This window comes from Prorops nasuta, unplaced genomic scaffold (genome assembly GCF_024137725.1).
Source record: "Prorops nasuta isolate Cenicafe-Biocafe unplaced genomic scaffold, Cenicafe_Pnas_1.2 PNAS00010, whole genome shotgun sequence".
Lineage (NCBI taxonomy): Eukaryota > Metazoa > Arthropoda > Insecta > Hymenoptera > Bethylidae > Prorops > Prorops nasuta.
Window position 1 is genome coordinate 4,356,388 of NW_027116807.1, and position 11,384 is coordinate 4,367,771.

Consider the following 11,384-nt stretch of genomic DNA (forward strand, 5'->3'; position numbering starts at 1 on the left):
CGCCTCGCGAGAGGAGGAGGAGGATATCCACTCCTCTCTGGCGCACGTCATAACGGCTAATGACGCCGGGAACGTTAATGAATTTCAGCGTAAATTATACTGGCGTGCCTGCACATTTCTCAGATACGTTGCGTGCTCGCAGTTGCATTCCTCTGCGAGCGTTCCGCTCCTAATTATTGTTTACCGCGAGTACGGGCGGAGCTCTATACGCCGGACCGATCGGATATCGTCGTAATTCCTTCTAATTACCTTGTAACATCCTTACTTCATCGATCGCTTTATCTCTGCGCTCTTTGCTGAATATATTCGTATTATCGAGGGGTGGTTCGACCGGTGCGTGCCTCCCGCGCGGTTTCACACTTCCCCCCCCCCCCCCTTTATTTCCTTATTTTTTATTCCAACCTTCTCTCTCTCTCTCTCTCTCTCTCTCTCTCTCTCTCTCGTTCTATACGCGTGGATAGCTCGGCGGATTTCATATAAATAAGTTTGACATTTACAACGATACAGCGAGAAGCTGCCGCGCGCGCTGCTGGCAAGCGTCACGCAGGCCTCTGATATTTTGTTCAGATAAAACTGCCATGCCCCGACGACGACGCTAAAATATCTCCGGAGAAACAGCCAACGACAGGAATATACTTTGGAAAAGCTCGTTCGCGCGCTCGCGTTTATTCGGCTAAAAAATTTGATACCATTAGCGGTGACAGGGAATAAAACGTAGGTGCGAAAGAAAGAGGGAGGACCGTGAGGAAAAATAAGCGTGAGGTAATCCATAGGTAGATTAACGCGAGAGAGCACGCACACATACACGTAGGAGAGGAGCCGTAAGGTTTTAACGCTCCGCGGTATGGCCATAAGTAATTATAAGGTCCCCGCCGCCGCTCGTACTTTTCCCAAGGCAATGTAAAGTTTATCAATTAGGCTCATTAAGATCTCCGAGCGGTCGATATTTTAGAAATCCCCTCGTAGCAGCAAAATCATGACAAACGAGCTGGCGCGCTCATGGAGGAAATCCGCAATTAACGTCGTTTCGAGTTCCGAGAAACGACTCGTTACCAGCACGGCTTATCTCTCGATTATAGATTTTTAAACGACGTCTATAGTTTCTTTTCTTTCTCTTGCGTTCGCGCTCGCGCGTGGTTTCTTTCGTTTGTTCCTCGCATTCCCGCTTGTGACGGAGCAGGGCTATACGCGACTGCTTGAGGTATGTTGCACCCTTGTGTGTGTGTGTGTGTATTCGTGCAAGGAGGGGGGGGGGGGCATATAGGTGGCGAGAGAGATTAGTAGCCCGGCGTTAAGTAGCAAAGAGAGGAGGCTGGTGCAACGAGGAGCTCGAGTCGCGATGGTGCCACTTGGCCGGAGAGGTGCTTGGTAGCTAGGACGCGGTTCGTGAGAGCGAGAAAGGGGAGTACCACCGAAGAGCAGAAGGAGGAGGGGGGGGGGGGGGGGGAGGAGTACGGGCAACGCTCGGCGATAATTAAAACGCTTTTACAAAACTGTAGGCAAACAGCGCTTAAGTGGCTGTCATTCGTTACCCGTGGCAGTCGGTAAGTCGCTGAGCGAGCAATCAATCACCCGACATCCCTTCCGCCGGGCCATTACATTTCTATTTTGAAAGCTGCTTATTAAGCGGGGCCGGCTGGAGAGACAGACAGGTTTCACGGTATAAAATATCGGGTTGCCGTGTTGGCGTGGAGGGAGAGCGACTGTAAAAGCGGTGAAATATCAAAGCCGGGATGGGAGCTGTCATCGTCGGGCCAACATCATGGGTGGCGTGTTGAATTAGAATGCCTTCCCACACCACGCGCGAGCTTCCACTCGCACATGCACCAATACACTCTCGTATGGTAGCAGGTATATAGAGAGGGGAACGCGGACCTAGCCGGAGAGAGAGAGAGAGAGAGAGAGAGAGAGAGAGAGGAGCAAACCCCACCGCAATATCCCTACTACCAAAAGGATTTGTACGACGCGGTGCGGCGGTTGAGAGAAGAGGAGGAAGGAAGAGAGAGCGAGAGAGAGGGATAGAGTGAGAGAGAGAGAGAGAGAGTACCGGGCGCGGCGGTGGGGCCGAAGAGAGCGACGAAGAGAGGAAAGGACCGAGACAGGTTATATCGCTCCCGAGTGGGGTGAAAGTAAACCGATAGGAGGCGCTCCGTCCGCATTCTGCCTCGCGCACCCAAACCTCTCGCCGACCAACTCTGCCTGGCGGTCATCATTGTTGTCCTGGATCTCTCGTGAAACGCGTCGCTCCGTTAACGCCCTGATATCGATTCGCTCCTTTACCCAACATCAACGGCTCGCCGTTCTTGCAAAGTGCGACCATCCTTTCAGGACCCTCCACGCGCAGTTCGGGATATACAAAACTTTAAGAGAGCAAACCAACCAGTTGTTCTTTTCCTCCTTTGGGATATACATAGTATATATATATATATATATTATTGTGAAGAAACCGACGCCCTTTTCAAAGTGCACTGGATATCATCAAGTATTAAACCAAATGGTTGTGTTAGAAGAAGGCGGTATGTTGACCACTGGACACAATCAGTATTTGCAGCCGGATTATCTTTCTCCGCTTCCAACCACGGTTAGTATATATACTTGAAGAGTACCTATTCCTGTAGAGGCTTTCCATTTTTTCCGTTCTTCGTACCCCAGATTTCCTCTCGATTCCCGTAATTTCCAGTAAAACTCGACGTTTTGGGTCGAGTCGCATGAGAAACTCGTAGAATGGCGAGGAAAAGATTCGTTATTCGAGCATTGGTAGAGTCTTTTGCAGTTACCGACGGCAAACGGTCGGCTGGTAGCGCCACGGTAGAAATTTTCCTTCACCCTTCCGGTTCCATCCGAGTCCATCCGGCAGTTACATTGACTCGATTGGTGCGCAATTGAGAATTTGGTGGTTCTTTTCTTTACAGTTGGACGCGAAGAAGAGTCCATTGGCTTTGTTGGCTCAAACATGCAGTCAGATAGGAGCGGATTCCCCGACGAAGCCTCTGATCTCTCCGATGGACAAATCGGGGAAGAACGGGAACGTCGGTTCCAATGCGAAATCGCCACCAGCTTCGAGGAAGCAACAGCAGCAACAAATGCAGCAACAGCAACATCAGGATAACGGTACCCGCGGCAGCCCGTCCGACGGGAAATCGCTGGCGTTCAAGCCTTACGAGACCAACGTCGTGAGCAAGAAGAGCTCCTCCGAGGACGGTAGACCCGCTTCGAAAGCGAGCAGTGTGCACAGTGCCAGTGGACAGGATAGTGTTATCGGTGCTTGTGAAAGTAGCATTCAGATGGAAAAAAAGTCGCCGAGCGGATCGCGCACTCCTCTGAGCCGCAAGTCGGCGTCTCCGTCGAGTCAGCAAGCGACGGTTACTAGTGGTGGTGTTGGTGGTGGTGGTGGTGGTGGTGGTGGTGGTAGCGGCAGCAGCTCGACGTCTTCCTCCCACGAGAGGAGGACACCGGCCGAACGGGAGAAGCTGGACGGTTCTCCGCGAAACGGGAGCAGCGGTACAAGTCCGATCATCAGATCCGGGATGGAGATTCTCTCGGGTGGCTCCAGCCACAAGGATCTGGGAGGTTACAAGCCGGGGCTCTCGAGCTTCGCGAGCAACCCCCTCTGCTGTCCACCGGGTCTGGCCGAGAATCCTGCGTTCAGGCCACCGTTCGCCGGGGCCTCGCCGTTCTCGCACCATCACGCGGCCGCCGCGGCCGCCCTCCTCGGTTATCCTTCGGGTGCACCGACGGCCGCCGCCGCCGGCAATCCGTACCTGAGCTACGCCCGCGTCAAGACTCCCGCTGGCGGCGAGGCGCTGGTGCCAGTCTGCAAGGATCCCTACTGCACCGGTTGCCAGTACAGCATGCACAGCGCTCAGATGATGATGGGCGCCAACGCCAGCTGCCCCAGCGGATGTACCCAGTGCGATCACCAAAAATACGGATTGGCCATGGCCCTCTCGTCCCTGGGACCGATGCCTCCGCCCTCTCTCTCCTCCTACCAGTCGTCCTTGGCGGCCGCCGCCGCTGGCGCGGCGGCCGCGGGTGGTCGGCCCTACGTCTGCAACTGGATCGCCGGCGAGTCCTACTGCGGCAAACGGTTCACCACCTCCGAGGAGCTCCTGCAACACCTGCGAAGTCACACGAGTCTGACCAGCGGCGATCACGCGTCCGCCGCGCTCCTGGCCAATCCGCACCCGCATCCTCTTCTCTCGCCGTCGGCCGCGCTGCACCGCGCCAGTGGAGCCTCCTACCCGGCGCCATCCTTGAGTCCGCTCAGCGCTAGATATCATCCCTATGGAAAACCACCGACGGGACCGCTGCCGGCCTCCCTCGCAGCGTCGCCCTACAGCGCCTTCAACACCCTCGGCCCTTACTACTCGCCGTACGCCATCTACGGCCAGAGGATCGGTGCCGCGGTTCACCCCTAAGTCATTCGCGACGACCATTAATTCCCCCTAAATCCCCCCCCCCCCTCCTCTCCCCGAACCTCCTTCAATTTCCGAGTGCGCGCGTGTGTGATGAGAACGCTGCTACTACCGCTCCTCTTCGGTGTGCTTTCCTTCAGAGTCACGAGAATCGTTACTGTGTAAATAGCAGATCTATTTAAAAATGATTTATGAATAAAGAAAAATCTCTATATATATATATATATATATATATATATATATAAATATATAAATGTGTAAATTAAAGTTTATGAAATTATTCGACAAATTAACGTTGCATCGTGGGACTATCGTCTATTCTACTACATGGAAGAAATCTGGATCGTTTTCAGAGGGGAGTACCAAGCATCGGGATGGAAGGAAGAGGATTGTGCGTTTTCCTAGCGTGAAAAAAAGGCTCGTATTGCGTTTTCAGAGCATATGCACCATGCCAGTCGCCGTACGATTCTCTCGCAAGTGATGCGTTTTTCAACGCCCGGCGTAAAAAGAAAATAGAACCAAAAAAAAAAAAAAAAAAAGAAATAAACGAGAAACCGGACGGTAGCAAACCGATCGAGTTTCAATCGGACAAGGTTTTTCCGTTCTCCACCAAAAAGCGAGCTCTTGGAAAGAGGCCGATGCCACACGAAAGAGGCGATACGTGCATGCGTGTTCTCTGTGTCCACGATATAACTGTGATATTACGCTAGTATTAATAGACCGTGCTCCGCGAGCGGCAGAACTTCCGACGGATTCCAATCTGCGTGAATTCCGGCCGGGAGTGCTGCCTCTGCGAGGTGCGAGTGAAAGCGAGAGAGAAGAGAGAAAGAGAAAGAGAAGGAATGCTCTCTTTATCAGCGATGCGCTAATGTATTCTTGGAAGTTTCCAACGACCTCTCACTGTCAAATTCATTACGTCGCGTGTCCAGGATAGTCTTAAGACACGCTGGAGGTGCTGCGACGCGACGCGACGCGACGCCCGTCGCACACAGCCTTCTCATCTATCAACTGTCTCGAGATCGAGAGCTCCCTCGCTCTGGAGGAGCCGCAAAATATAGTGTACCATATTACATATATATATATACATATATATATATACATTAATTGCACTTGTAAATACTTGTTGTAAATATCGTTGAGTTTCCATACCGCTTTAATAAAAACATGTTTGTAGAATCACAAATACTCTTCTTGTTTCTTGATTACGCACAATTTCACCAGAAGATCCCATCTCTCTCCTTGCGAAGAAGCCCAAGGGCTGCACCGCTCTTAAACTTAAGCTCTTCGTCCGCGCAACTTTTATAACTCTTTTATATCGTTTGGGCTACGTTGTAAAGGTTAACGCGGATATTCGCGCGTAATGGAATGCTCGTGGATCGAGAGAGAGAGAGAGAGAGAGAGAGAGAGAGAGAGAGAGAGAGAGAGAGAGAGAGAGAGAGAGAGAGAGAGAGAGAGAGAACGGTGGCTTCTGCGTTTATGCCAGGTTTGCTTCGGTGGTGTGCGATGCGTGAGCTCACTCGTTTTCACGTTCCCTCGGGGTGCTCGGGGAGAGTAAATTTATTTCTTTCATTACGAACGGAGCGAGTCGTGAGTTCTCGGATATCAGCGCTGCAAGGCGGGGCGCATAAATCTGCGGACTGTGCGGGGGCAGCTACACAGTATAAAGGAAGGAATAAGGTATAGGACCAGGCCAGAGAGAGAGAGATGATTAGGGTAGTAGAGTTTCCTCGGAAGCTCGTGCTCGCGCAGCTGTTCCATTGCGGCGCTACTGTCGCGTCTCTTCGCGAGAAGGATGACTATAGTCTGCACGAAGAAAATTCCATTTCTCAAACGAGAATTTTGCCAAATTTTCAGTTTCACAGTTGGAGATGCAGGGATCGATGGTCGATGCTTTCCAGACGATCCATATTTATATCGTAGGTGTATTACGGCGATAGGAAAATCCTAGCGCTACTTTGGAAATAGAATTCGATAAGTCGCGCGCGCGGGGGTAAAGAAGAAGGGTCGTTTGTCGAAGATCAAGGATCGACTACTAGCAGAGACTGTTCGAAGCCACTCGGCGTACATCCCGGGGCGCTATAAAGATAAGTTTTCCATCTCGCTCTTGCTCGTCCGCTCTCCGTGTGGGGAGACAGCACTTTTATCTCATCTCCGCGGGCACCTATAAAAGAATTTGAGTCGTCGGTAAATATGCTCGTCTCGACATGTGTATGCTTCAGTGCGAGAGAGAGAGAGAGAGTGAGCGAAGCGCGCTCGCACACAGGCAAACAACGCGTAGTATCTTTAGCCTTCCGTCGTTTCTTCGCTTCTCGCCCGAGGGGAGTGGTGGGGTGGGGGGGGGGGGGGGGAAGAGGGAGAGCCGGTCGATCGGGTGTCTACTTCGAGCAACCAGGATTGCACGGATCTTCGTCTTATCTTATTTAGCGCACAATTTATCACGCCGACTTTAACGCTCCGGTAAAGTACCGCCCCGGGCGTTAATGCCAAAAGGCAGCCTCGACCGCGTAAATCTACTTTCGGATATTTTCCGAAAAGCTGCTGTCGCTCGCTCGTACGTTTCGTCGTCGACGGCTGCCAAGTGGATCTCTTTGTCAGTCAATCCCTGCCCAATCTCCTCTCTCTCTCTCTCTCTCTAGTATTTGGACGGTCTCTAATTTTTCTTCAATATCGATCAGTCCATTGGAATTCGTTACTCGCCAAAGTTCATTCGAATCGAAGGTTTTAGTTGCGACGTACGTGTCTCTGGATTTCTGTCTTGCGAGTGTACCTCGGCTCTATATATCTATATATATATATATCCATAGCAGACGCGGACGGACAATTTAGCGCGCATCGATAACAGGGCTGGAATAAAAGCGGGCCATAGATCGTGCTTGACGTATCGTTTGTAATAAAACACAAAGGGGGTCTCTCTAGCCGCCAGCGGCATCTGCGCGCTTGCCGCTCGTTCATTCTTGCCGTTATTAACAGGCCGTACATCGTCCATGTTTTCTACCTACCATCTCTCCTGCGCCGCGAGTCATACATCACCGCTGAATGCGCGACAGCAAAGAGCAGCTATAATTCATGTATAAGCTACAGGCGAGCCCCCTGCCGCCTCCGCCTCCGCCGCTGCCTCCGCCGCCTCCGCTGCCGCCACCCGTCGGAAACTCTAGCAGCGAAATCGATAGGTCGTGCCTTGCTTGGACTTTCCTTTCGCCATTATTTCAATATCCTCTCCTCTTTTATATAACAATTATTACGCGTCTCTATATATATAGTGCATCGATACTATATATATATATATATAGTCGTGAGTTTGTATTATACATATAGGATACGATGAGACGAGTCTCGAGAGAAGAGAGTTGTACGTATAACTATATATGCGACTTTCGTGACGTAAACGGTTAGGGTGGAGAAGGAGTGTGGGGGAGGGGGGAGGGGGAGAGGCCGGATGATGAATTAGCCGAGGTGACCTCTCGCGCGAAATCTCTCCTGCTAGCTCTCGCGGTAGGCAGCTCCCGTGATGTCGGCCGAGATGATGGATCGCTCCGCGTCACGGAGCCATTCATCACCTCCATCTATCAGACACCCCCTTCACCTTGCTTTAGAAAGCGAGCATTCGACGGCTATCTACTCGCTTCGGATAGTGATTAATGTTGATCGGAGCGCACCCTGTTATTCGAGCTCACCTAGGATCCACACGGCTTGCCTCGCCAGTCAGTTGCCACTCTTCAGCTTCGACGCCGCGCGACGTTCACTTATTTTTCACTCGCCGCACGCATTTGGATTCCTCCTCCAATAACGATGTCCCATAATCGTTCTCTACATTATAGCTACATGCGCCTATACAATATATATATATATATAGATATGCCATCTCGAACATCCGGCCTCTTTCTCTCTCTCTCTCTCTCTCTCTCTCCCTGCACAAGAGGCCCGCCGCGCATATTCATCTCTCAATCGAGTCGCGAGCATAATGGAAAGAGTAATTGTGATCGGTGTAACCGGTACCATATATAGACTGACGCATTAACACACGGGGCAATGTATCTCTGTCTCCCGAAGCTGCTTCGCGCTGGCAATATCCCAGACAGGAGCCGTCCGTTAATGACAATTAATGATTTTAGGCGATTAATCGACGAGAACGAAAAGTCTCGGGGAAGTTGAGTTTACGGTGAAGCCGCTTGTCAGTCGACTTGATTAATGGCGCGTCGAGAGCGTGTACCAACGCTCCAACCGTGTGCGCGCTTCGCCCCGGCTCTTTCTTGCTACACACTCTGCAGCCTCTGCACAGCCACTATGCACCATCGCATCGGTTCGACCATTCGCGAGATGACCCATCCACGACCTTTCGTGTGCCTCGTGCAATTGCGAGATATCCTGCAAGTATACGAATCAAAACCGAGATGTTCGATTGGTATACAGTAATCTCTTCGAGGCCTCGATATCGTTGCAGAGAGCTGTATATATGTATATAGCTGACGAGAGAGGTACGAGCGACGTTAGCGCGTTATAATGTTAATGCGAGGTGGGGTGGGGAGGAAGTCGCAAACGCCTTTGGGATGGGACATTGATGAGGAAACTTGGCCAACTCGCTAGATAAGGACTCGCAAGGAGTTGGCCTTGCAGAGCGGGCGGAACGACGCGCCTCGCCGTGGCGTCCCCGAGACGGGGGGGGGGGGGGTTAGCCCGTGTGCTATCTTGGAGCCGTGCGACCCCCGTATATCCGGTATAATAGGGCCAGATATACCTGCCGCGCGGCTCCTTATCTCCTCGTTTTACGATCCAAACGCGCCGTGCCGAATCAGCACGGGTCGATACAGTCCCCCTAACAACTCTCCTTCCTTCTTCTTCTTCTTCTTCTTCTTCTTCCTCCTCCTCCTCCTCAACCTTCTCGAAGCAAAGTTATTCGAATTTTCTTAAACGTACGAGAGTCGCTAATTAATTAACGACAAGGTCATCGAACCAAACGGTATTCGGGTCATCGATCAGAGCCAGTTGAGGCAAATGCAACGGTAAGGGGGAGGGGGGGGGGTGGGTGACCGGATGAAACGCAGCCGATCCGACGACAGCTCGCTATAAGCATAAAAATAATAGGGTCTCCAGTGAAATAAATTGAGTTATTAACGTGACAGTATGACAATAAATTATGATGAAGCGCTGGGCAAAAAGGAACGGTCAGATGCGGTTGCGAAAGGTCGGACGGGCTAACAGCGGTTGATTGCCGGTCGCTCGTTTGTCTCCATGTAGCTTGACAGGAACTGTCCTGCCGGAGTAACGTCAGCTTGCCACCCTTTTCTACCTCCTCCTCCCCCCCCCCCACCCCTCCTCCTTCACCCTCCTACACATTGCCACAAATCCCTCGTTTGTTACTTTGCTCCGCGCGTTCTCGCGTCGCGCGCAACCTTATTAGCTGTGCTCCCTCCTCGTCCAATCGCATTGCGCGTACACCATCCGAAGATTTCACCGCGTCGGACAATCGCGATTATCATGGACCGATAATTAAACGACTCGTTACCCGTACGCGTGCACCGAGGAGGCTGCTACTTGGCTGGTCGGCCAAATAATTGTCAACCGAGTTGTTTAACGAGACTCGGACCGATCGAGTCCGACGTGTGGTGTTGATCCGAACGTTGGACGCCACGCCACGCCACGCCACGTCACGCCACGTCGAAACGCTCCGTCTTCGTTGTAATTGGCAGGACGACTGACGCGTGTGCCTATATATACGACTCTCCCACACCGATCGCTCGTCCATTTATCATTTCATCAGAATCCTAAGAGCATCCGCAGAGTTTCTTCCGAAATCGGAGAAGAAGCAAGTTTTATTTACAACTCCCCCCTCGTATATATATATATATGTATATATACACGACATTCGAATAGTTTACGTCACGTTTTCAATTTTCTACCCCCTCCCCCGCAACTATCCACGAGAGCTGTCCTTGCTCGTTAAATCTGCTGACAGCATCAGCGAGGCGTTCCCCTTGGATAAATTAAAATATCGATCCGCTCGCAGTATCGATTATATAAGTCTGACCCAGCCGTCTATCAGTCAATCAAGCTACCGCGAAAGATTGTCGGAAAGCTTTGAATCCCCTGCTATCTTTATTCCACTGGAATTTTCACAGTTTGAAAATTGTCTGATGCGTATATATATATATATATATATATATATATATATGCATAGAGATATAGATTATTGCCAGATTCGTAAAAACCGTTCGTGTGGTTCGGATGGTTTACAAGGGAGGGGGGATGCGTTACATGGCTGGTGGCGAAACGTCAGTGGCAGGCGGGAGAAAAAATTTGGCGCTCGGTGCGGTTTTCGGGTGGCATTGGGGAATTCCGAGGTATGCAACAGCACGCACACGGTGGAATATAGAGGTCCTCTCTCCGATGGTGGTAGAGAGAGAGAGAGAGAGAGAGAGAGAGAGAGAGAGAGTGCAGCAGCACCGAGAAGCACGGGCAGGCAGGCAGGCAGGCAGGCAGGCAGGAAGGCTCATGGCTGGTTGGTTGTGCATTTAGCGCGCTGTCGCCCCCAACCAACCGGCGCGTCAGTCTTGCTGACAGTTTTCATTCCGTGCATACTTGACGCGCGCGCTCTCGCGCGATCGTTTGACTCAATCTCTTCCTCCTTCTCCTCCTCCTCTTACCTTCTTCGCTCCTTCCAGAAACCACCGATCTCTACTCGCCTCGGATTAATTATTTCGTTCCATCCAACACATCGGACAAGCCCCATCATTTCCAACGCTCTCTCTTTCTCTCTCTCTCTCTCTCACTCTTGTTGAAATTTCAATCGCCAATTAAATCTACAAATTTGCACGTTATTTTTCCTTTCACACACATATATGTAGGTAGTGCACAAGTGGCGCTCTTCTATATCCATCAGACACGTCGCTAAAAAGATGGAAATCAGTCGCAATTATTCCCACGTCAAACCACTGATATCCGTGAGATGTCAACAACACGTGTCTTTGCCAA

At 51.3% G+C, this 11,384-nt stretch overlaps 1 protein-coding gene across 1 annotated transcript; it reads left to right on the forward strand.

Moving 5' to 3' along the window:
* The first annotated feature begins 2,095 nt into the window (after positions 1 to 2,095).
* LOC136776656 (zinc finger protein Noc-like) lies at positions 2,096 to 5,592 on the forward strand. The gene is made up of 2 exons (XM_066732360.1): positions 2,096 to 2,581; positions 2,913 to 5,592. The coding sequence occupies exons 1-2, from the start codon at positions 2,495 to 2,497 to the stop codon at positions 4,416 to 4,418; spliced, it is 1,593 nt and encodes a 530-aa protein (XP_066588457.1). The 5' UTR covers positions 2,096 to 2,494; the 3' UTR covers positions 4,419 to 5,592.
* Positions 5,593 to 11,384: the final 5,792 nt, after the last annotated feature.

Excerpts from the sequence above, each read along its gene's own strand:
- LOC136776656 (XM_066732360.1), top strand. The coding sequence starts at position 2,495 with ATGGTTGTGTTAGAAGAAGGCGGTATGTTGACCACTGGACACAATCAG. Across the intron at positions 2,582-2,912 it reads TTTCTCCGCTTCCAACCACG|TTGGACGCGAAGAAGAGTCC; the intron begins GTTAGTATATAT and ends TTTTCTTTACAG.